Source organism: Pseudoliparis swirei, chromosome 24 (genome assembly GCF_029220125.1).
Source record: "Pseudoliparis swirei isolate HS2019 ecotype Mariana Trench chromosome 24, NWPU_hadal_v1, whole genome shotgun sequence".
NCBI lineage: Eukaryota > Metazoa > Chordata > Actinopteri > Perciformes > Liparidae > Pseudoliparis > Pseudoliparis swirei.
The window spans coordinates 21166401-21192991 of NC_079411.1; the positions used below are offsets into that span (position 1 = coordinate 21166401).

Sequence of the window (26591 nt, forward strand, 5' to 3'; positions counted from 1 at the left end):
ATACCAGTGACCTTATGATGTCACGTGAACTCCACTGCATGATGATTCTAAATGAGCACAGAAGAAGACGGAAAAAAGCATGTCCGAACAGCTGACAAGGCCAAGAGGCACGTTGGATGTTTGAGTGTGTGAGGATGTCTGTGTCCGTCTGTGTGTGTGTGTGTGTGTGTGTTGGTGCTCATACGCGGGGCAGATGTTTAACAAACTGCACACTCTTGAACAGTGCTCATTCTGTCTGATAGCGAGGTCCCTTTACAACGCCGTCTGCGGCCCTGATTGCTACAGTACAGCCGAGTCCATTATGGCGCTCCGCCTGCATTTAGCCTGAATTGGCTTCAAATTAAATCTCGCCCGGGCAATCATCCCAAATCTGGCACACGATATCGGACTCTGCTAAAAAAGGAAATGAATAAACATCCAGATCGGCTGGTCAGAATCAAACCCCGCTCTGTAAAAAGGGACCTGGAGGCCTCGCTCAGCGCCACGGTGGACCGACAACAAACCGACAACAAACCGACCCGGCCGCCTTGAAGAAGTCCTGAATCACTCAAGAAAAAACACACAGAGACAATTAGTGGCTGTATTGTGTTCCTCAAATAAACACTTCATCCTATTTTTTTTTCAACTTCAGCGTAATTACATTCTTTTCTATCTCCTCTTTTTTTTAATTTTTTTTTATTTTAGCATCACACAGAGAGTGAGGCTTCGCAGGCGCATTTTTGAGGGAAGGAGCAGAGGAGATATGGCCGACTGTAATAAGCCAGGGAGGGATAGAGATATATCTCTCGCCGCCACATGAGAGACAACGCGGGGACCGCAGGATCCGACGCACATCTGTGATGCAGCAACACAACCCCAGAGAAATCCATCTCTCTCTCTCTTTCTTTCTCTCTCTCTTTCTTTCATCGTCTGTTTCTTTGTCTGCGTGTGTGTCTTTTCTTTCTTCTCTCTCTCTCTCTCTCCACTAACTTTTTTTTCCCCTCATTTCTCACAATCATTTTTTTCTCGGTGTGGGTTCACGGCGCAGCTGAGGGACATTCACATCACAGCTCCTATGCGCAGCCGGCAGCCAGATATGTCACACTCTGGTTACGCCGGATCGGACGCCTCGCCTCCAAAGAATCCCTTCGCAAATAAAAAAAATAAAAAGCTGAAACAAACTCTCTCTCTGAAGCGCCCGGGGAAGTCGTTTGACCTGCTCCGCACCTTTTGAACACCTCAACAGACTCGCTGCCCCGCGGCCATTTTAAGCCTCCGCTGTGTTTACCTGTGATATTCTCCTGCTTGGGGATTATTCCTTGCAAGGGTGCAGATAAACAATCCTCATCCCGCGGCGACACCTGAACGGCCGCTTCCACGAGGTGAAACGCCCTCCTCTGCGGGTGCTGCTGGTGGTGCTGGTGGTGCTGGTGGTGGTGGGTCCGCGAGAGCGAGGACGAGGACGTGGAGAGCGGGGAGGCGAGCGGCGAGGACGGCGGCCTGTCCAGAGGTTTGTCCAGACAGATGCTCCCCACGTGGCACTGCCTCCGCTTGTGCTCGATGAACAGGAGGATGTCAGCCAGGGGGAAGCGGGAGTGGCACTGGCCGCAGGTCAAAAGGTCCTGGTCCCCTTTTAGGGGCTGGCCCTGAACCAGCGCCAGCCTGGGGAAGTCCTGAGCGTCTTCATCCGGTAACACGCCTGACAGCGGCTGAGCTGCAAAGAGACAGGATGAGAAAAGAGGATTGTGAGTTCAGAGAGAGGTTGTGAGTCTGTAAACAGATGTTTTCCGGAAGAGGGTATTGCGTCGCGACGATACATCGAGACATCTCGGGGAAGAAGGTCAGGTTGTAAAATATGTATCAATGGATTTTTTTTCCGAGAGAGAGGGAAGAAAGAGCACACAGACTACTTCGATAAGGACCGACACGTTCAGCTTGCAGCGAGCAGCCACACACACACACACAAAAAACGATTTAGTGGCTTGACCCTCTTTATTGTGCTGCCAATCTCGCTTTTTTAATGAACCTAACACCTCCGAGAATCAAAAAATAGATTCTAATTTGAGTTCAAGATGATTGGACCCCATTTCGTTAAAAGTGCTGGGATCTCATGAACCAAGGTTAGACATTGAGGGGTTGGATGTGGAGTAGGTCCCTGAAGTACTGGCGGAGAGAGAGAGAGAGAAAGAGCATTTTATAAGAAGTAATCTAGCCACATGGTGAACGACATTGGGGCGACTGGGATGTTGAGATAAGATGTGATGAATTCTTGCCGCCGGTTCAACCTTTAATTCCATGTCGGGTCAGACGAGGAGGCGGTGAGGGACTATGCAAGATATCGGCCCCGTTACCTGTATGTTCAACTGCATTAAAGATGAGGGAATCTGCCCCTATTTTACTGGAGCTTATCTTTAACCAGCTTATGCCATGGACATAGGGCGGGTGGGGTGTCTGTGTGTGTGTGTGTGTGTGTGTGTGTGTGTGTGTGTGTGTGTGTGTGTGTGTGTGTGTGTGTGTGTGTGTGTGTGTGTGTGTGTGTGTGTGTGTGTGTGTGTGTGTGAGGATGGGTTAGGTGGAAAGATTTTCTTCAAACCAAATAATCTCGTTTTGATGCCACGCGAGAGTGATGTGAATAACTTTGAGAACTCAAATATAATTCCTTTTTTTTTCTCAGGCTTTTCTGACTGCGGCAGAATTTAAAGTTGTTTAAGGCCAGAGAGTGTGTGTAGGTCTGTTTTACAACCAGGGTGAAGCATTAGGCCTCTCCCTTTGACGCTTTACATGCGTATGACTCATTGGTATACCAGCGGATCAATAATTTTGTGTTTTTTTTCATGTTCAAATGTTTTTAAAAAAGTCAAACAAACAAATAAATGCATCAAGCATTAAGCTTCATTTCCTCTGTCTGCATGAATACGTCACTAAATGTTCCTACGTGATGACAGCTCAAAAAAAAGATGATTAAAAGTGGAATTTTGTCATATTTTGTTTTCCATGCAAGTAATATGAATATATATACATAATTATTATGCCAGACAAAATGTAACTGGATTCCAAAGATCTGGGTCAGAGCAACAATAACATTGATTTAAGCTAAATTAAACCTTTTTTATGCATATATATTGATAAATTGTCCCACAAAACACACCAATAACTGTTTGTCTATAAAATACTTGACGTATCTGCATTTTCTTTGAATATTCTGAATCTTTCTGTTGTGTTTCCTCCTTTAGAAACCTCCCATTAGAAGCACGAGCAGAAGAGAATAATCAACCACTCATTAGTGTTCAAACGATCCTCTGCATGGGCTTGGTCAAGCAGCTCAGAGATAAAGTAGTTCAAGTTCATTAATGGCCTCCAGGACTCCAATCATAGTGCGCCCCCCACTGGCAAACCTTTTGACAATTACCCCCTCAAATGAAGGCATTCACGTCGCGAGGGCATAATTGGTTTCAAACCCGAAATGGGAACAGCGTGCATGGAGACACACACATCTACATACCCCCCAGATGATTATGGACAAAACGAAACAAGCTGCCTCCTGATCTCCTCTTAAGAACTTACAATACATGTGGAGACGTCTCGCGCATTCACTGATGCCCATGCCAGTGTTTCCATGAAGCAGTTCCATGTTGTTATCAATGCTCCAGCGAGCATGAACGCGTCTCGACAGGGCGACAACAAACAAATCTAATATTTTAAATCTCAATCAATGCGATTATGGCACAAAACGCGCGTAAAACCACTTCCAACTGGCTTCCTCTCCCGTGGTGGCGCACGGACACTCGCGTGTATTATTATTATTATTATTCATTTCTACACAGCATCTGCCCTGATAATGAGGCGAAATAACACACTGCGCATTAAAAAAAAAAAAAAAAGGGGAAAAAAGCCCGCTGTTACAGCAGCTGAGAGGAATGTGTGACACAGACACGCAGATATTCTGTCCACAGCGGCACTACACGAGGGTTTGCTCTGCGCTGTGTGGGCAAAGTGGGATGCATGTAAACACCGCTTCCCCTGTGTATGTGTGTGTGTCTGTGTGTGTGTGTGTGTGTGTGTGTGTGTGTGTGTGTGTGTGTGTGTGTGTGTGTGTGTGTGTGTGTGAGTCCAGAACCCGGCGCAAAACATCTGGAAATACAACTGTAACAAGTCAACGGAGAGCGTGCGTCGTTGCGGCGGAATGGCTTTTACGCGGAACAACTTGTGAGCGGAATGGGCAGCAGCAGCGGCGGCGCGGCGGCAGCGGCAGCAGCGCAGTCGGCTCTCGGGCTGCCTTCATATAGGCAAAGGTCCCCTGGCCATAAAGCCCCATGCATGCCCTTTAATGGCGAAAGGAGCCCTTGTGTGGGGAGGGGGGGGGACTGCGTTACACAACACACGGTCAGACCTGTACACAAGTTGGAAAGCTCTCCGTCACGCCGTGTGAGATCACTTCACACCGGAGGATCGGTTGTTAAAGAACCTGTAGTCTTGTGGGTACGTTTGTGTTTAGTTTTTTGGGTCACCGCGGCGCGTGTGTGTGTGTGTGTGTGTGTGTGTGTGTGTGTGTGTGTGTGCGTGCGTGCGTGCGTGTGTGTGTGTGTGTCCGTGGCCGCCTCCTGTACCTATTCACTCCCGGAGAAGTTGCTCTGTGCCTAAAGAGGAAGAAGGAAGAAAAAAAGCTCAAACAAGCTTGAATGAGACGGATCTCCACTTACGCGAAAACTCCCGTTTGCTCAAGTGCTGGGGTTTGCCCTGCTTGCGGCGAGACATGTTGGTTTAGTGGTGGCTTTTCCGGCTGAGTTCACATTGGGAAGTCCGTCCCTACAAGGTATAGACTCCAAATGGAAATATCTTCATCGATGCTTCTGACATCCAAAAAACAGATACAGGCACGCAAAAATAAAAAAAATAAACCCAAAAAAAGAAAGAAGAAGAAGAAGAGAGCTGCAGATCATACAGAGGGTGATGCGTCGCGCGCTCCGGGCTGTGCGGACCTCTTCATGACTTTTTGCGCAAAGAGAGAGAGTGATGGGGGTACGGGCGATACCCCCCTGAGCCGCAAGTTCAAGTGCGGACGTGACGTTCCTGCGAACTTGAACGTCGGGAGATGGACCAGACTGAGACATAGAAAAGAAGAAGAAAAAAGAGAAAGAAAAAAAAACATGGGCAGGGCGAAAGGCGGCCAGTGGGAGGGGGGACCAGCCATGATAAAAACCAATGGACACTCATTATGGACTACCTATGAAGGGAAGGAGGGGAGGGGACGGTGGAGGGGGGTGGGGGCAGAAGAGAGGCCCCGAAGACACCAATGGACAGAGGGGATCAAGGGGGCTGGGCTAAGAGAGAGAGAGAGAGAGAGAGAGAGAGAGAGAGTTGAGTTATAGGAAGTGGAGGAGCAAAGCGCATGAACCAAACGTCACTGTGTAGCAGGGATGTAGAGTAATACTGCTCCATTCATATGTATTAGTTTATTTTCAGGCCGATATGAATATTTAGTGAGTATGTAAATGTTCCAGTGTTGACTCGAAAAGTGTATATTTTATTATTTATTTGTATAACTTTCATTATTCACGTTTAGCTATTTCAGTAAGTGACAATGTATTTGATTATTGTGTCTTGTTTTTGTTGAATTGGATTTAAGCTTTAAATAAGGGACCGATGAGGAGAAGCTGTTAAAGATGCTCAACTTTCTGAACTGTACATCGATGAATGTCATAGTCTGTAAAGTGGATCTCGTTGCTTGGCTTTTGGAGTGAGAAACAAATGTGTATTAATGTAAATTATCCAATAGTGGGATCATTGTATTACTAATGAATATAAATGAGGAAAAATAGGTCATTCTAAAAATATTTGAGCCTACATTGTACTTTAATGTATAGGCTGTATCATTATTTGATTTGATGTTATTACATATATATATATTGTTATATATATATATTTATTTATATATATTTATTTATTATTATTTATTATTATATTTGTTTATTTTATATATATATATATATATGAACAATGCACCTGAGTCTATATTAAATAAACTATAAAGTGAAACAGATGTTTGTTTTCTCAGCTTATCTAAATGTTTCTATCTGACAGGTTGATGTGTGACAGTTAAGCAAATTAATTTATGAACAGAGAAGAATCAAAGAACAAAATTAAAAGCCTAAGATAACCACTCAAAGCCATAAGGAGGCATTAGAAACCCCATTGCTGAAAGTTACTGCACTGTAATAGTCTGTCATCGTGTTGAGTTATTACATATGGAACATATCTAAGCCTATTCAAATGATTTAGCATCACTGTTAAGATTTTTATAGTTTTATTGTGATTTTTATAGCCTATACTGTACAGGAGCACAAGCAGTAAAATCACATTCAACCAGGCAAATAAAGTGACATTTGAAACTGGGAGCCAAAGGAGGAAACTAATAGTGACAAAAACATTTTAATTTATTTTTTATGTCGCTGTAATTCTCCCGCTGTTTTGATTGTTTTAATTTGCTTTGGCAGAAGCTTCAGAGCATAATGTTTATCTTCCATAAAAACACCAGAAGAACAAGCTAAATGGGTTCAGGGACACCACTGATGATAAATGCATGAATGAAGTGTTGCTGCACTATAAACAATCGGCTAATAACTTCATGCAGTGGAGGGGTATTTAGCTAAAACAATTAATGTTATAGTAGATTAAGTTAACCTCAAGTACGAGTCTTGTTATAATCCTATAAATATAAGTAAATGTCCAAAGTAACACAATTAGGCCTAACAATATTTAGATTTTTCCTCTTTAGTTTCATATTGTGAACTTATAATACAAAAGACAGTAAACAGCTCATAAACAAAACAGACAGATAATTAAAAAACACAAACGTTTTCATATTTCAAATACTGATTACTGGTGTTGGTATTCCAGACAGAGTAACTCGTGGTGTGGTTTGATTTCATTAGATTTGTTCTTCTATTTTTTCAAGTGCAAGTTTTTTTATCTCGTGCCATGAACGTCTCATAACTAATCAGGCCCCAAAAACCCTCTTCAACGTCACAGCTCAGTGCTTTGGCGCCATCTAGTGGTTTTTACTAGAAAGTGTTCCTTGTGATCAAATACAGACCATGTTTGTAAGCAGTCAACTATGCAACTATAATATTACCAATATCAAATAAAAACAATAAAATAATAAAAATTTAAAATCAATACATATATTTACAATTAAAAAACAGTAAATAAATATATATACATTAAATAATAAAATATATTTACAATATATAATAAATAGTGAATATTAAATAAATATATTTACAATAAATAATAAATGAATAAATATATTTACAATAAATAATACAATATATTTACAATAAATAATAAATAGTAAATAGAACATAAATATATGTACAATATACAATACATCCAATATACAATATATATAAAAATGTAAATAATAAATTTACAATATCTATGATGATAATAAAGATATTACGTTAAATATATTGCTTGGATATTGCTTGTCCAAAAATACCCCCATAACGTGGGTATCTCACGGTCTGCAGTCAGTATTACGTAACCTCACGCGCGCCTCCTATGAGCGCACAGCGCCACCGCGCGGCCGAGGCACAGTGATGCCGAAAGGAGCTGGGCTTGGCATCGGCGGCTTTTGAAGGAGCACCATAGCTGTTGTTCATGCTCCTCGTATCAAGTGCTGATTGTCCGTATAGAGCAGCCGGTGAGTTCCATCTATAATTCCTCTTTTTGATATTTCATCCACGCTGGTCCCCTTCGCTGCTTTTCCTCTGCACTGAAGGATGGAGGCGACGAGGTGGAGATGAGCATTGCTGTGTTTGTGCGACAAATGCGCCCCCCCCCCCTTTCCAACCCCCCCCCCACACGTCGTCCATAACGGGAGAGCCTTCGGCTGCACAACAGCAAACAGCCTCCATCACCTGATGTACAAACGACTGCTATTCGAAATGTGTCTCAAATTAGCCTCCATTGGGGCTCAAAGCGCGCGCGGACATGTATGAAGAGGAATATCCTGAACGAGATCAGGACCAATAGCGCGTCAGAGGGCAAGTCGGGGTACAGACACACACACACACTGGAGCTATGCGTGTGTGTATACCACTGTGTGCGGGGTCCTTGTGGGGAGCGTTTGGGTTCCTCTGAGGAGACGTGTCCCCTCTCCAAGATGAAGACGGGGCACTGAGACACGGGCCTAGCTGAACCCAGCTCTGCCCATTGGCCGGCTCCAACCCAGAGGCTTGTCACTCACAGAGGAGGAGGAGGGGGGGGATGTCTTAAAGGAGAGTGGATGAAGCTGTGGATGGAGCTGTGTGTGGTCAAGCGTCTAACTGGGTCACCAGAAGCCAGGCCAGTGAAAGGGTTCATCGTCCAGAGGGTGGGTGGTGTGTGTGTGTGTGTGGGGGGGGGGGGGGGGGCTGTCGAGTTGATGCTCGAGTTGATGCTCAAAAATGAGCCCCACGAAATGCCAAAGTGTGCCTGATTAAATCTCACTAATACAACCATGGCTTGTTTCCGAGAGTGAGTCAGCAAGAGCCCGTGTGCTGCTGCTGATGGTGATGATGATGATGATGATGATGATGATGATGATGATGATGATGCTGTAGACGAAGCGAGGACCGGCTGTGGGTCTGTTGTGCTGCTTCATGTGCACGAGAAGGCCGGCGACTGCATGGGAATCAGAGAGCATCATGGGAGAGCAGAGATGTGGCTTTTTTTGTCGGAAAAACGTAATCTCTCCGGCCTCCTTCATGTGTGTGCGTGGTCTCTTACGTTGTCTGGTCATCTAGCCCACGTCATCCTCACTTCCTCCTTCTCTTTGTTCAATATCTAACTTTTCCAATTTGTTTTGTGGGTGTATCTATAGTGAGTATTTTAATTTGGGAGTTTCGTAAGATGCCTAGAATCCTACTTCTCTCATGTTGTTTACTGCACTACAGCGAAATATATGCCAGTGTCCTCACTGATACATGAGATAGCTACTGTGCATCTGACACACACACACACACACACACACACACACACGCAGATGTCTTCCTGTAATGTTGTAAAGCAGCGTGCCTCGTTCTCTCCTTTTTATCACTGTAATTCATCTTTTTATTGATAAAAAGCATGATTCATGAATGGACTCACGGCTAGATGGATAGATAACACTGTTCCTGTTTCCAGGAGGATGCATTAGCGGTTGGACGGTGAGCTGGTGAGGCAGAGATGAGTCTGACTTCCTGGTTCCTGGTGAGCGGCAGCGGGACGCGTCACCGTCTCCCCAGGGAGATGATCTTCGTGGGGAGGGACGACTGCGAGCTGATGCTGCAGGTACGTACAAGCCTCCTTCTTCACCCAGGTGGGATTATCGAGATGGGCGTGGAGCGCGGTGACTGACTGGATTCTGTGCGATTCAGTCCCGCAGCGTGGACAAGCAGCACGCCGTCATCAACTACGAGCCCAACACAGACGAGCACAAGGTGAAGGACCTGGGCAGCTTGAATGGGGTGAGTCGGCTTCATACGTCCGATTAGAGAAGAAACCATCTCTGATCTCAGATCAGACCTCTGAGCGACTACAACCAGAGTCACACACACATCAATGTGTGTAGAGTGTGCACTGACACACTCACCTGCTGCAGGGGAAACGTCTCTCTGAGCTCACCTGAGATCCATTGCTCTTCAACACGTGCATGAACTAGTAAAATAGTTTGGAGCCGATCATTATTCAATTTGCAACTTCCATAAGTGAACAACAAATGTGTTTGGGGGAGGGCGGGATCTGAACTCTAGGATTCAGCATCTCTAAACTACAGAAGACGTTGTTTGTGTGGTCATTACTATATTTTTATTGTATTTATTTAACCAGGAAAAGCCTCATTGAGATTGAAAAACTCCTTTACAAGAGTGTCCTGGCCCAGACAGCAGCAGTAGCACATTACACAAAGTTTCAGACAATTCAACATAAAACAGTGACAGACAATATAAAAATAAAAAATATATATTTTTTTTATCACAGCATGAATAAAACCAAAACTAAGACTCAAGTCATCATATCGCTGTCTTTCAATAAGTGTATCAACAACGAGTACAAACTCAAAACAACAACAATCCAGAAAGTGTCACGGGGAGCGAGGTGCAGGAGCTCATCCGCAGAGAAGCAGGCAGGGCTCAACGTGAATAACAAAAGGTGCTCTTTAATGAGGAAAATGTTTACAAAAAAACAACAAGGTCCTAAGAAAGAAGAGAATCAGGGTTCAGGGCAGGTCGGCAGGGTCGAAACAGGCAGAATCAGGAATACGGACGAAAGACAGGACGACAGGAAAAAAGACAACAATCCAGCAACAGAGAAGGGAAAGAGTGGCACAACATAGAGGGGGGAAACAGGTGTAGGACATGACAACAGGTGTAGGACATCAGACACTAACGAGACGAGAGTCTCTGAGGGCAGGTGCAGGGAATGAAACAATCAAGGAGTCAGGAGACAGAGTAGACACCGAGTAGACACAGAACAGGACCTTACAAAGTAACATTTCTTCAAGAAAGCCAAACTACAAAAGTACCATAAGAAATACAATAAGTGCCATTTAAGTGCCACTGTAGTGCTTATCTGTTTTTTAATCCTGATGTAGTCGGAAAAGATATGTTTTTAGTTTCCGGCGTGAAGATGTAGCGACTTCCTGCTGTCTTGATGTCAGTGGGGAGCTCATTCCACCAATGAGGAGCCAGGACAGCAAACAGTCCTCTCTGCTGTGCTCTCTCTGTTTTAATAGATAGACGGAGGTTTTAATAGGACACCTGCTCATTTTACTTTCAATCAACTATATTTTCTATAAAAAGTGAACTAGAATTCATCTGCCCCGAAACTATTGGTAATCGGTTGTTTCCCGTACTTGGTGTTCAGGCATAATTCAGTTTTACGCTTTTACTTTTGGTTTATTTGATAAGAGATATTCATGAAGTTATTAGTTATTATGTATTAGTTATTATGAGTTATTAGCCAAGAGGCTATTTTGTGTTGCTGAAGTCCCGAGAGGCAGATGTAACAAAACAGATGTAACAAAACAAACCTAAAAATATAAGATTACATATACAATGTTTATACAATATTTACGCTTTTCCATGTGTGCACAAACAGTTAATAGTGAGAATAGTGAGTCCTCATTCAGGAGACTCTCAGAGTTTTACTCGCTGTCTCTTTTTCTCCTCAGACGTTTATAAATGACGCCAGGATACAGGAGCAGATCTACGCCACGCTGCAAATCGAAGATAAATTGAGGTTCGGATACGATATCCTTTGGTTATGACCGTGTGTGTGTGTGTGTTAACCCCCAGTGACATGCAGCACAAGGTCAGTGTGTACATGGACAACAGCTGTAACTGTATCCGTCTCTAACTGGCGGTGAGTCCTCGCTGCACTCCGCCTCGCTGCATAATAGATACGACCATCGGAGCGTGTTTGTCCCCCCACCCCCCCCCGCCGTCTTCGACCTTAACCCGCCTCACATACCAACCTGTTCACCGTGGTGCGAGGGGAGATGCACATTCCAGAGGAAGCCCTCAAGGTTAGACGTGTTTAATATTACAGCCAGAAATCTCTTGTATGTTCTCTCCCGTGTGTAAAATACATTTTAAAAAACCCCGAGAGAGGTGAGATGTTCGATTTCGGCTGTTTTTTATCACCGCAAACTGTAGAAAGGATATGATGTCATCGAAAGTCCTCCGAGGAAGATGAAAGTTCGACAGTAATATTCAGAATGTCTCATGAATTCTTTAAAGGATAATCGTATAGTCTGGAGTCGTGGCCTATAAATGTTTGCGACAAAAGAATTCTGGCTGCCCTTCTATAGATTAAGTATGATTTATTGTTTTTTTATGTTTTGCCTCCATCTCTCGAATCGCTCCTTCCTGCTCGTCAGCATGAGAAGTTCAGCAGCCAGCTGCAGCTGAACCACAAGAAACCTCCAGAGGTGCAGTCGAGTAAATCTGAGGTTACGGTCCCCGAGGTGGCGGCAGCACCAGCGTGTGACGCCAACAAGCCAACCGAGGCCAGCAGGGGGGAGGACAAGGGGACAGGTGAGAAGGTCTGAGGACGCACAGGACGCAGGTCGCTATGACTACAGCAGCATATCCATCAGGCTCCTGATGGAGTCTGAGGACGACGTATTGATTGTTAGTTATGTTTAAAAGTATTTCTGAGAGCATTGGTTGATTTCATTTCAATTTCAATTCATCAATCAAAAAAAATTAAAACATTTGTAGGTTCTTGCTTCTCAAGTTTTAAGTTGTATATCTTTGTAAAAATGAAGATCTCTGAGTTTTGTTGTTTTTCGTCAAACCAAAGATTTCAATTTTTACTAATTTATTAATCAAAAAGAAAACAAAAAAGACTTGCTTCTCAAGGTTCAGTTCTCTGAGTTCTGTGAGTCAAATCAAAGATTCTGTAGAGGTCATTTGGGGTTTTTTGAAACATCGTCTGACCCTTAAAACGAACGTGTGTTTATATCGTCCTTGTAAATGATAATAGCTGTTTTAATTCAATTCAGTTTATTTTATACAGCCCAATATCACAAGTTACAAATCAGCCTCAGAGGGCTTTACACTATGTACACACACGACATCCCTGACCTTTGACCTCACATCGGATCAGGACAAACTCACACGAAAACCTTTTTAAAAACCTTTCACGGGGAATAAAGAGAAGAACCCTTCAGGAGAGCAACAGAGGAGGATCCCTCTCCAGGATGGACAGAAGAAGAGATGTCATGTGACCAGAATGAAGCATTACAGAGTTATAACACATTCAATCTAGTTGTGTCAAATGCCGCCTCGCCATTCCCGTGTAAGACTCAAGTGATTGGTTGTTGTTGCCAGGAGACGGCGCCGCCATGCACAAAGTCACGCCCCTCTACGGTCAGCCGGCCTGGTGGGGAGACGGAGACCCCGACAAACATCAGCCCGGGAGGCCCGAGGAGAAAAGCTCCGATCGGAAGCCAGACAAAGCCGATACAGGTATTTACAATGCTGCAAAAAAATGATGGTTGTGAAATATCTCTATTTTACACGACTTTAAATATTGTTGAGGCCATTCCGCTGATTTGTATACCATATCCCCTCCATGTGGGTACATTATAATAACATTCTACTGCCCATAGATAAAATTATGCTGAAATACTGTTGATCACATATTGCTCAAATGATTATGATGACGATGATGCAATAATGACGTCTAAATGTAGACGTCACCTGAGTGCAGCCAGGTGTGTTTGGCAAGAGAGCGGAAGCGCAAACTATTGTTCAACCGCATATAAAAACAAAGCAAGGTTTTTCTGTTTAATACAGGGTTCATACGGTCATGGAAAACCTGAAAAAGTCATGGAAAAAAGATATATTATTTCGTGGCCTGGAAAAATCCTTAAAAAAATAAAATCCTTAAAGTTTAGGAAAAATCATGTCAATGTTTTATACTTGTATGTTCATTTAAGCAGTTTGATAAAAAGAATGAACATGTATATCAATATTTATTCTTTTAATCAAACTATTGTCTCTTGATTTTTGTCATTTACACACCAAGATTTCACCAAATGTTTGGTCATGGAAATTGGGTTTAAAGTCATGGAAAGGTCATGGAAAATTAAAGGAAATCCATTGGTCAACATGTGTATGAACCCTGTTAATATGAGTTTAATGTATGTTTCTGTTGCTTTTCTGCAATAAAAGAAAGTATCAGATTTTGCTGACCGCTCCTACATATGTTCAGACCTAAATTATTACATGTGCTGCTTCCCTTCTACTTAATTGACTGTGTGGTGCAAAATAACATGCTTGCTTAAATTCTGACAGACACCAAAAAAAGTGCAGGGGGCCCAAAGTCGGGCCCGCAGACCGCTTCCAGCCAGGAGCCGAGCTACTTTGAGATCCCCACCAAGGATTCTCCCTCGGCGAGCAAAGCGAGCGGTGAACCCACCTCGCGAGAACCAGAGGCCGGAGGTGCGGAGTCCGTCCACGGCCACGCCTCCTTCACCATTGAGTTTGACCCCGGGGCGTCGGGCAAAGCGACCGCCAAAGACCGAGCGGCGAAGGTCGGACCGGAGGCCAGGCCGCGTCCTAAGAGGGTCGTGGGGGAGGAGCTGAGTCCCCTTCAGACCGCCATGGTGGCCGCCGAGGTCAAGGTGGCCGACTGGCTGGCCCAGAACGAGCTGCCGCTGGCACTCAAGGCCCCGGTGGCAGAGGATGACGGGGAGAGTGTGAAGAGTGATGTGCCGATTCAGCAGAAGAGCCTTAAAGGTGCGGTGCGTGTGCAGCCGTCTGTATTTAACGTACACTACCAACCCAGACAATTTCGTGTTTTCCATGAAAACTCACACTTTTATTTACGAAGTGAATTGAAAATATAGTCAAGACATTGACAAGGTTAGAAATAATGATTTTTATTTGAAATATTAATTTAGTTCTTCAAACTTTAAGCTCAAAGGAAGGCCAGTTTTAAAGCTTCTCTCACCAGCATAACTATTTTCAGCTGTGCTAACATAAAAAGGGTTTCAAGGGTTTTCTAACCCTCCGTTAGTCTTCTAAGGCGATAACACAATTTACCATTAGAACACTGGAGATGGGCCTCTATTCACCTATTTAGTCATTTACCACATTAACAATGTATAGAGTGTATTTCTGATTAATTTAATGTTATCTTCATAGAAAAAGACTTGAATTTGAAAAATAAGGACATTTCTAAGTGACCCCAAACTTTTGAACGGTAGTGTAAGTCATGTGTGTATTTCCTGCTTGTTTGTATCAGTTACATTATTTAATGTGTAGCGACCCTGGGTCAGGAAAGCTTGTCTTACTTATTGCCGTTTATTCGGGGACAGTACACAGGCTATGTGGGCGGAGCCTACGCCAAACAACATAGACTCGCTTCACACACAAGTAACACAAAACAACAACATCCCACTTCACTCGGATGTGCCCCCCCCCCCCCTCCTATAGGTAGCAAGGATGATTGACAGGTGCCACAGTTACTCAGAGGTCATGAGACCTTCACTGACCTCCTGAACTCAGTAATTACCATAATCAATCTTCTTATCTACTGGGTTCGTACAGTCATGGAAAACCTGGAAAAGTCATGTAATTAAAAAAAAGGTTATTTCCAGCCCTGGAAAAGTCCTTTAAAAAAATAAAATCCCAAAAGTTTTTAAAAAGTCATGGAAATGTGTGATATTCATATGTTCATTTACACAGTTTGATTAAAAGAATAAACATTTATATACATATTTATTCTTTTAATCACACTATTGTCTCTCATTTAAGGTGTACTCGTGTATACACCGAGATTTCACATAATGTTTGATCATGGAAATTTGGTTTAAAGTCATGGAAAGGTCATGGAAATCCATTGTTCAATATGTCTATGAACCCTGTATCTCTTGAACAACTTATCCTGTAAATACACGTATAACATAACATTAACATCACATGTCCCTCAGTTCATTACAATATTACCCGTCCTTGTCTCTTCCTTACGCCGACCCTCTGACCTCGATGCCTTCTGACCCCCCTCTCCCCCACGCCAGGCAGCAAACACGAGGACGGTACTCAGAGTGACTCGGAGAACGCGCTCGGAGAGCATCAGCGCCGGGCCGCGGCGATGGAGCAGCAGCGCTCCTGGGGGCTGTGGGGCGGGGCCGGCATGAAGATCAGGGAGGGCCGCGCCAACGTACCCGAGGGGCTCTTCGCCGAGGAGGACAGTCCCGCTCGCCGTCGCAAAACCTCCGCCTCCAAAGCGGCGGGCGGGTTCCTCATGGAGAGGCGGCGCGGAGAAGCGGCGCATCAGCAGAGCGGCCGTGAAGAGTGCTATCACCACGGCGATGATTACAGTGACAGAGGGACCTACACCATCGATGTGGAGAATGGGGATCATGAGGAGGAAGAGGCGAGGAAAATGATTGACAAGGTGGGGAAGAAGAAACTCATAACAGAGCTCCTTTTTTCTATAATAAGTTGGCTTGTGATTATATCACGAAATTATCATTTTTCATACATGTATGTCGGTAAGTAAGTAAGTAAAGTTTATTTATTTACAGTACAGTAGTCAATTAAATCAATAAAGATATAAAAAGCAGGCCATATAATATTAAAATCAACCCAATGCCAGTGTAAGCATGTTTTGAGATGGAGTTTAATTGATGCTGTGGTATGTATCATGCTTGTTCACGTTGTGCATGTGTGTGTGTTGCAGGTGTTTGGTGTGGATGAGCAGGAGGCGGTGTGTGTGTCCAGGTTGGGGGTCGCTGACCCCGGAGAGAGGCTCACATCCCAGAGGTCTGGCATGGGAGACAGAGGAAAGCACGGACGCATGGAGACGGAGGTGCAACACCTCGACGGCGCGTTTTTTAAAATTCAAGCTCGATAGATGTCGAAAGACTTTATTTGACCATATTACATCTTCCATGCTGTCTCTGCGCAGGCACTACCTGAGCAGCTGATGGTGGGTGGGCCTCGCTGGGTCTCGCAGTGGGCTACTCTGGCTGCCAGTCACATCAGGACGGACCCCGAGGGATCGGGAGGGGAGAGTCACATCATGGCCTCAGAGGACAGAGGTACTTCTGGAAAAAATCTTAACAATAAAGACTCTAAAAATGTTTAGCTCATTTGAAGCTGAAGTTACATAGTGTCGCTTAGACACATATGATAGACTGCCTGGCAATTCATTAAAGTGTGAAGAACCCAATGACATCTAATTCTCAACCTTTTTTCATTAATGCACCCCCTGTGACATATTTGTTCAGCCAAGTACCCCCTAACTAGCCATTTTTGGTTAAATACACAGCGCTGTGCCATCAGTGTCTGATATAATATAGATTATATACAATTCAGTTCATGCACTTACACGTATATTCTATTTTGAAATAATTTTTGTAATGGATGCCAATTTTAAATATAGATGAGAGTTTTGAGAACCACTGATCAAGTGCAGTGTTTTTCAACCTTTTTTGAGCTATAGCACATTTTTTACATTAAAAACACACCAACACCAACACTATTACAAAATGTCAGTTCAGAGTTCAGAGTCTGCATTTTTCTTTTGAAATATTTCTCTATCGCCGTTCTTCACCACAGCGTCTCCAGTGCATCATTTACTTCTACTAACTTAAATCTTTAAGTACTGCGCTACCTACTGCCACCTACTGGCACGAAAGACTATTTTAATACTACGCCAGCCACTTTATTACAGGCTCAGACACTCAATAATGGCAAATAATTTGCGACAATTAAATAATATATTTTTTGGACCGATTAAGTGAAATTGGACATTTTCCCATGACAGTTGTTGAAAATCACTGATCTAGTGCATTAACTCCACCAGCATAGCACCCGCCATTCATATGCAACAGCCATTTATCAGAGGATCCACTTTAATAACAAATAGTCGTTTTCTCTCCTTTCAGCTGAAATAAGTGAGTCCAGCCACTCGGCCTCCTTCGCCTCGTCCGGATACACAGAGCGTAAGAGGAGAGCCCTTCCCCAGCTCCCCGGTGAGGAGCTCGCCCTCGGAAGGAGGACCCCGGGTGCAGGCCTGCTTACAGATATGGGGGAGAAACAGGACACAGAGCCCCAGGAGAAGGAGAGCCGGGAGGACAAGACGGCCAGAGGAAAGACTCGGCCCGGTCACGGCACCGGAGGCGGCAGCCCCTGTCGCTCCTCGCCGGCCAAGTCGCAGGACAGTGCTAGGTCGGGTGCGTTGGCAAAGCTGCCCCCTCGTCCGCTGACCAGCGGGGAGAAAAGCGTGGAGGAGGTGCAGAGGAGGAAAAAGGACGAGGAGAAGACCCGGGAAAGTAGTGGGAAACCATTGTTGAGGCAAGAGAGTTTCACCGTGGAGAAATCGAGCTCCAACATTGAGCTCATACCGCGTATCGATGGGCTCGCCGGCCGCAGGACTCAGAGTAAGGAGTCCGTCGTCGACGGCGCCTCAACGCAGAAAGACTCGGAAGCCGTGGCGGCCTTTTTAGAGACGACCGGGTCGGACCAAGGGGACCCGCCGAGTCAGTCCATCGAAGGCTCCATCTCGCCGGAGTCGGACGTGGACACGACCAGCACGGTGAGCCAGGCCGACGGAGCGAGGAAAGTCATCCAGAAACGGCGCATTCTCACCGGGCAGCAGAAGGAGAGGACGCCGGCGTGCTCGTCTGGGAAAGGCCCCGCCTGGAGCAGAGAGACCCCGGACAGGAGGGTCAAGACCAGGGCATCTGGTCCTCCGCAGCCCAGTCGCCCCTGGACTTCTGTGGACCTCACCGACGATGAGGTCAACTCCAACTCACTGCTCTCTGACTCCCAGCACACCTCCACGCAGGAGTCCAGAAGCACCGGAGCCCAGACTGGGAGCGCTAAAGTGGGGGCTAGCACCAAGGCTAGCCGGGCTAAAATCTCCCAGGCACCAAGCTCTACCGCAGCCGGTAAAACCACAAATGCTCCCAAGCCGAGGCCCACCAGGGCGTCTCTACTGAGGCGAGCCCGAATGGGGGACTCCTCGGACACCGAACCAGCCGAGTTCGACCGGATGTCGGTGGCCTCGGAGGCCTCCACCGCCAGTTCCACATCCAGGACAGGCATGGCAAGAAGGGGCATGTCCAGGATAGAGGCTCTGGCGCAACCGAGGAGGCCGAGGGTGGGCTCCCCGTCAGCCCAGAGCGACTCCGAGGCCACCGTGACGAGGAGGGGGAGGGGTCTAGGGCCCCGGAGCACTGCAGGCGATTATGCCATCCGACAAGGACTGAGAGGATCCAATGTGACCTCGGTGTCGGGACCCCGAGCCAGGGCGAACAGCGCCTCCAAGCTGCCCGACAAGAATAAAGGCCCCTCCTCCTATGGACATGTCCCACCTGCAAGTAAGTAGTGACACAGTAAACTATTTCCTTTCAGGTCCAGTGGAAATGGAAATAGTATTTTCTTTCATACATTCTTTCCTTGTTTATGCACTGCCTTTGACGAATCCACGGGAAATGATCGCCCTCGGCTTCTTTCCGATTGTTGTTTTCTTTCGGGCTACCTCACCGAACCAAACACCAGCGTTAGTGACCAGCTGGCGAACATCGTGCAGCATTTAGAAGTCAAAGAGCCAGATATTTATCTTAGGAGTTAGCGGAGACCGAAAACAAGCGCTCTATGGAGACTGAATATTGGACTTAGTGGCTCCAAATGAATGCTAATATTGCTGTGTCTGCAAAAGATGTTTAAAAAAAGGCACATTTCCAACCCTTTTGCCATATCAACCTCGATGTTGTGTTTGCAGCACATTTAAAGCACCATCTAACCTTCAACTTTCAATCCTTCCTTCCGTTAGCTAGCGGCCGGTGGCGCCGCGTGCCCATGGAGTACGCCTCCACCTCGGAGGACGAGTACGGCTCAAACCGCCACTTATCCAAGCAGAGCCACGCTCGCCCGTTCCCCGCCACCCGGGTGGCCCAGCTCGGCGGGTCGGTCCCGGCAACTCCGACTCCTGGAGGCATATCGGGCCTGAGGCAGAACTCCAGGGAACAGGACGAGTACATGAGAGACTGGACGGCACACAGCGAGGAAATAGCCAGGTACACTGATGAGTCATGGCGACAGCATTCAAACACTCTTGTCTTGCATAGAGCTGTTATTTTCTTCCATTATCTGCTTTTTCTTGGGGTCGTTTCGTGTTTTTTGATGGTTATGAGTTTGAAACAAAATATCACCCAATACAACATTCAGGAAGATGTATATCAATCATATATCGTTTATCAGGATCAGCCAAGACCTAGCCAAAGACCTCGCCATGCTCGCCAGAGAAATTCACGATGTGGCCGGAGAGATCGACTCCGTCAGCCCCGCAGCCACGGACCCCGGAGCTCCGGCAGTCGACGCCGTACTAAATTTATATTTATATCTGCTAGATTAGGCAAGAACATTGTCCATAGACTAGAAAATATAAATATTTTAATTTATATTCTGCTCCTCAGATAGAGGAGCGTGTATTCGAGGACAGCTTGGACCTGAGCGGTCCCCCAGCGGAGCCCAGCAGCATCGTGGGAACCAACGGGGGGGAGTCTGTGGAGCTCCGCCCCCGGATCTCCGGTGGACAGAGCTCCCGCTCCATTCGCCGACAGACATGGAACAGAGATGATGTTAGTCCTTGTTTTCATATTAAACAATACTCCAAATATGAAGGCAGTCTGTATACCAGAGGGCTGCTCCAGGTTTACATGGGATTCTCGTTTAAGGCGAATTCTAAATATGATACTTGAGTTCTTATTTCTACTGTTGTGTGAGTTGTGTTTGGAGCATTTGAAAACGGCTTACTAATAATTGTAGCTCATGTTGTGCTGTTTAATTTGATGTGAAACATCACTCTGCTATGTTATCATTATTTTCCTGGTTTTAGCTGAACCCCACCTGAATCTTAAAAGGTTACGTCTTTATTTCAAGTATGAAAATATAAAGGTATGATTATTATTATTATAAGTGAGTAGAATCACACAGTGTCAGTGTAAGCGTAACCATTAAAATTAGTCTAAAACTATTGATTATATAAAACTGTATTTCCCACCTCCACAGCAGTTTACTGTACTTTTGTAGTAGCAGATTAACATGTCAGTCAGTACCACAGTGTGCCACTAGAGGGAGCTCCTTTCAGCTCAAACAGACACAGAACTGATGAAACAGAATATGATTACCTTCGCATTGAAAATGCGGAAGGTTATGTTTTGATCGCTGTGTATTTATTTATTTATTCATTTATTTATTTATTTGTATGCGTGTTACTCGCATAACTAAAAAAGTATTAAACCGAATCGCATGAAATTTGGTGGGATGATTGGTTATTATCCGGGGACCATTTGATTAGATTTTGGGATCGATCGGGTCAAAGGTCAAGGTCAATTTTTATCCAATTGGCATGCAACCAATGCCAACATTTTCATAAGTCAATGCCCAATCTTGTGATATGCGAAGGTATGCGCTCTACCGAGTGCCCGTTCTAGTTATAAATGCATATATAGGTATAGCTACTAATTGGGCTGAATTAACCCTTGTGTTGCCTTCGGGTCATTTTGACCCGAATCAATATTACACCCTCCCCCCGCCTTCGGATTAATTTGACCCCATTCAATGTTTAATGTCGGTGTTCTTTCGGTAGTCAACAAACAAACATAAAGTGCCTCACACTTAAACTTGGAAAACAATATTAATTCGAATAATTTTCTGGAGGTTTTAATTGCTGGCGTCAAATTGAACCCAAAGGGTAAAATATGTTAGTAAATATAAAGGTAACAGGAGGGTGAAACATTGAATCGGGTCAAAATGACCCATAGGCGGGGGGAGGGTGTAATATTGATTCGGGTCAAAATGACCCGAAGGCAACACAAGGGTTAAGCAAAGGCACATTATTTTCTCATCTGCATTCAATGTATGCATAAAAAGAGTGTATTTTTCTGTATTTGTTCTTTATCAGGCGGTGTTGGACAGTTTACTAATAGCGTCTGTTAACCAGCTCTCGACGAGGATACGTCACTCTGTCGACAAGACAACCTGCAAAATCAGGTGAGCGTCACGTCACATGTTATGGTTACATCACTTAACGGGACTGTGCTGCTGGTGTAATCCGGTCTATAAATGTGATGCCATGTTTTCCTGAGAAATTGACAACTGCAGGAAAATAGTTGCTGCCGTGAAGACCCCCGTGTGTGCGTCTGATGTCGGAAATGGGCCAAGCAACTCAATCTGAGTGGCACGTAAAACAGTTTCCACTGACAACCAGCTGCATGTCATACTAATTACCGCACACAGGATAACAACTCAAAGGCTTTTCCTTCTACAAAATGAGATCAGTCCAACAATCGGCGAACACTTGGCTAAAAATATGGTGTATTTTGATTTTTTTTTAACTTATATCTCCGCGTCCAGGATCCTCTTCAAGGATAAAGAACAAAAATGGGAAGAGATTGAGAACAAACTGCAGGTCGAGCGTGACTCCTTACTCCTCAAAAGCTCCAATAAGGTGACGAGCACACACACTTTTCACGGGCTGTCGTCCGCTGGAGACTTTTTAAAGAAAATGTGTGAAATATCTCAGATATATTGCCATGAAATTGGGTTGGGACTTGTATTCTTTCCTCGGGGTTGCATTATAATTACAGAAAGTCCAACTTCCTCTTCATATTTTGTTACTTACAAAGTAATGACAATCTCAGCTGCAGGCTAATTAGTGTTTATGAGCTCATTAGCACGCTCACACACTCAATATCAGCCCGTCAGCATTGTTCTCTTGTGAGTGTGTCGGCATGTAACTCAAACTCAAGGCTGTGCTTGAGTGGAGGGTTTCGGTAGAAATGTTTAAAAAAAAGATAAAAACTGATCATGCCTGAATAATCATGTGGTAGATATGGCGACTACTTTATATATTGACTGTAAATGTGCAAAAGGACGGTACACAATATTCACTGTTAACTTTTAAAACCAAAATCTGCACCAACATCATGTGATGCAAAGAAGTGCATTCCGGTTAATTAAGAATTACGTTATCAGACCAGGTAAGTCTTATCCGCATAGAGTTTGCTTTTTAGCATTAGTTTGGCATAAATTATAACAAAAAGACTCTAAAATGAACTTTTATATGGTTACAGTAATTAATTTTCGTGCCTAAGAATGTGTTTACGTCAACAATGCATGAGCTTTTCAAAGGGTGAGGTTTTAAATCCGCTCCTTCCCCTTTTAATGGTCCAGACCACACAATACCTGATTATTATTTACAGGAGTAATCATAGTGAGTGCAGACAGTTTGATTGGATCCCCTCAGACAGCTGGAAATCAAAGACACTTCAGTCATGCACATACCATCGAGATGAAGTCGCCCATTCCCCTTATGGAGAGCAGAGCACACCAATTGTGGTTGTTTTGATGCAGAGAAAAACCACCCACGAGCTGTTTGTGGGCGCAAAAAGTTAAGTGTCCACAAAACTTCTGCCTCTCTCGGGGGTCATAAATCCTGCCTTTAACCCGGCCTGGCCTTGTGTGAACCCCCCCCCACCCCCGCCCAAAAAAAATATGTCTGTCCATTACAGTCAAAGGGCTCGTAAAGCACCACACGTATTCCTGTAAAGACGAGCGGATTTATTTGGTGACTGAACTTTCCCTTGCTTACTCACATCCACCATTTTAAATGTTTAAATTGATGTTCTCTTTACAGGAGATTTCCACCATCCTTCAAGACCTGAGGAGAGTGGAGCGACAACTGCTCGGTACGGATGAGACGCTTTTTTTTTTAGCTTTTAATGACGTCGAATTACAAAAGTGTGTGTTTTCATCCGTCTAGATCTGTGTTGGACTCATTTGAAAATGTTTTTTTTCTGCACCCAATCTTACAGTAATTGACATGATGGTGGACCCGGACGGCACCCTGGATGCCCTGACCATTCTGGGCCTGACCAGCCCTCTGGCTGAGCAGAAGGTCGGCCCCGGGACTCAGCAGGGGTCGTCGGCGTTGCACCCCGGAGGGTCCTCCGGCACGGTCTCCAGGGCCACTGAGTCCTCTGGAACTTTGGAGGCGGCCGAGCGAGACCCCGGGCCCCAAAAGAGCCCCAGACCCTACAAATGATACTCCAAGGACACACTTCATACTTTCTTTATGTTGGACATATCCTGAAGGTGTGAGGAGAGGAACATGTAGGAAGGAGAATTATGCCTATTCGATGGAGGAGCCTGACTAGATACTGTACCTGTCTCTCAAATTGGACTTCATTAAAACCAAATAACAGCTTTTGTCAGTTATACAAATGAAAACATAACAGCATTATGAACAAGCTATGACATCATACACTGTGTTGTTTTTGTGTTGCAGCTCATTCTTATTATCTGTTATCCTTAAAAATCATTTGAAGAAGAAAAAAAGGACAGATGTAAAAGATGAGAGGATTTAATGTTTACGCTAAACTTTCCTTCAAATTTCTGCAAAGACATATTTTTGTTTTTATTCCAAGCCTTGAAATTCTTTCTGATCCAATTTTAAAATCCAATGCAGAAAATCCAAACTAGAAAGGTGCAACGTTGTCAAATAAGGATTCAGCGGAGGTGTCAAGTGTTCTTCTATCCTGCCATAGAGTTATTTATAATAATTAATATATTGTTGGCCTGTTGCAATTGCAATCCCTAAACCTGCCTCAGTTATGATTTTCCACCAGGTAAAAACCACGTTGCTTATTTCCTGGGGAAAGGAACTGGGTCTGTACAGTATGTACCAGTGTAAATGTTTATTATAGTTAAATTTAAAAAGTCCCATTCATGCCTTTTTCTCCCTCTGTGGCGATGTCATTTGAAACCAGTATATCAAAGATAGACCGTGTGTGTTAATATAAACTATCAAATCAAATATAGCCCCCCCCCACCCAAAAAAGGTTTTACTCTTCTAAATGTATTTTGTCACAAGTGCCCTGGATCAAACAATCATTACAGTAGAAGAGGAGAGAAGTTAATAGAGAGAGAGAGAGAGAAAGAGAGAGGAGATAAGAGGTGGAGGTGAACTTTGTTTTGCACATTACAAATCCGATGTATATGTTAATATTCATCTCTGGGGTGACCGGGACATGACACTCCTTCATCATGTCATGGGGGTGTGGAAAGGGGGGTGGGGGGGCTGCCTCCAAGTCCTGCAAGGATGGACACGGTGTAATGGCTGTAGGGTTTTTTCCAGCGTCTTGCCTCACACCAATGTTTACACATGAATGTAACCTGATCAAAACTGTTGGAACATTTTTAGCTAAAAAAAAAAAAAAAGACTTTAATACAGATTAATAATTTGATTATTTTGTGCTCGGCACCGATACGGTGCTTTGTCTTTAATTCCGTTTTTTGAGAATTTGGAGAATTATTTGTTTGGATGTTTTGTATGAATTTTAATTTATTTGTTTTTCTTTGTAAATGACGTGTTGACCTTTGCAATACCTGTGTATTGTTTGTCTCGTTTCCAATAAAATGCATGATAATCATGAGCCATTTTCTTTAGTTATTTTATATATATAAATGTTTTTTATTTTGTATTATTGCGCTGGAGTGCAACATTCACAGTTTTGATCAAATGTGTGTTTAAATAGTTTTTGACAATGGTGGAAAGTAACTTAAAGTACTTTCTAACAAATTCGCTAAACAGTTGCGATTAAAGCTTGTCGCTGCCCCCAAGTGGACAACAAAATATTTACACTTTTTCCACCTCTGATTATTTTAATTAACATTTAAAAGGTGTTCAATAAATTAAAATGAAACTGTCTCACATGAGGTAAAACACCATATTTTCTCCATTTAAGTTCTTCATCTTCATCCAAAGCTACAACCTCCCTGATCCTTTCTCCACCCCCCCTCCCTCCTCCTCCCTTGAGCCACTGCACTACGAACTGAATGTCTCCATCCACATATTCTGTCCTATTTCCTTAATCTTTAAAGCTGTGTCAGGCGTTTTTTTTTTTTTTACTCCCTCGTGAACATCATCATCCACCGCGGCCGCCGGTGCACATCAGTGCGTCTGCAGGTGTTCTTCCTATAAGAGGGAACCAAGTGGCTCAATTGTTCCCACTTAAGATTTATTCATTGACGCAAACACACTATTTGCATTCATTGCGTATGCAAAAAATGAATATATATATATATTTATAGCACTGCAGCATTCCCTGGTTGTGGCCAGGTGAGGCCCAGCATGTGCCCTGTGTGCTATTCAGGGTAATTTCAGCTGTCATTGATGATTTAGCACCGTTGCGGCCCCACAGTTAAAAATAGATATTACAGGATACGATATACATACAGTACATCATACCCTGTAATAGATGGGGGACAGAAGGGCCAACAACACAGTGTTACATATGCAATTCAAATAAGAAAAGGAATTAAACACAGGGAAGCGTGTCATCATTTATTTTTGTATTTTTAATATGTATGATGCTGGCGCTGTGTGCATGTAGGATACTGGAGGTATTTCAATGTTCTGCACCTCCTCATTGATGCACCTTCATCACGCACGGGCATTGGGATAAAAGACACGATTGCTTCAAAACAATTAGGACTGAAAAGCTTAAATGCTCCTGAAGAATCTGTAGCTCTGTATATTTATTGACGCAGTGGCCACAGGGGGGGGGGGGTCAGCACCTTTTGTTCCCCATATTGTAAATTATGCTTCATTCACCTTGTGTGTGTGTGTTTATGTGTGTGTGTGTGTGTGTGTGTGTGTGTGTGTGTGTGTGTGTGTGCCTCTTTTACAGCAGGCAGATGGCATCTCTCGAGATCTGTGCAAAAAGGTTTCTTAAGGTGAGGCTTCAGTACCTCTGGACACTCCGTCTCTGCTAGAATCGTTATTCAATATGGGAGGTGTAAATGGGAGAGATTCGATTTCAGACAGAGTGTGTGTGTGTGTGTGTGTGTGTGTGTGTGTGTGTGTGTGTGTGTGTGTGTGTGTGTGTGTGTGTGTGTGTGTGTGTGTGTCTAATACGCTCCTCACACTCTTCTCAATCATATTACTCTCCTCCACTGTCTGCTCTCTTCCTGTCTTGTCCAGTGCAGCAGCTCCTGCTGTACCGAGGACCCGTCCGTAAGTCCACAGAAGCCCAACTACACACACACACACACACACACAGA

General features: G+C 44.3%; 2 protein-coding genes across 3 annotated transcripts in view; one reads left to right on the top strand and one right to left on the bottom strand.

Moving 5' to 3' along the window:
- The window catches only part of LOC130190075 (B-cell lymphoma/leukemia 11A-like), a 38352-nt gene extending 33237 nt beyond the window's left edge, over nucleotides 1-5115 (bottom strand). Inside the window, exons 1-3 of one of the 2 annotated variants that reach the window (XM_056409268.1) lie at nucleotides 4680-5115; nucleotides 1461-1693; nucleotides 1268-1385 (exon numbers count right to left, since the gene is read on the bottom strand). In XM_056409268.1, coding sequence (XP_056265243.1) covers nucleotides 1268-1385; nucleotides 1461-1693; nucleotides 4680-4734 — 406 coding nt within the window. In that variant the 5' untranslated portion in view covers nucleotides 4735-5115. Of the gene's footprint in view, nucleotides 1-1267; nucleotides 1694-4679 lie in introns of both variants that reach the window. The other variant, XM_056409267.1, reaches the window with a different exon arrangement.
- Nucleotides 5116-7617: 2502 nt separating this feature from the next.
- On the top strand, nucleotides 7618-24961 carry cep170ab (centrosomal protein 170Ab). The gene is made up of 19 exons (XM_056409322.1): nucleotides 7618-7681; nucleotides 9145-9291; nucleotides 9378-9467; nucleotides 11171-11249; nucleotides 11466-11524; nucleotides 11879-12035; nucleotides 12834-12971; nucleotides 13803-14246; nucleotides 15530-15909; nucleotides 16195-16323; nucleotides 16423-16555; nucleotides 17405-18841; nucleotides 19297-19540; nucleotides 19725-19845; nucleotides 19940-20104; nucleotides 21430-21518; nucleotides 21882-21975; nucleotides 23164-23215; nucleotides 23342-24961. The coding sequence occupies exons 2-19, from the start codon at nucleotides 9187-9189 to the stop codon at nucleotides 23569-23571; spliced, it is 4146 nt and encodes a 1381-aa protein (XP_056265297.1). The 5' UTR covers nucleotides 7618-7681; nucleotides 9145-9186; the 3' UTR covers nucleotides 23572-24961.
- The last annotated feature ends 1630 nt before the right edge of the window (nucleotides 24962-26591 follow it).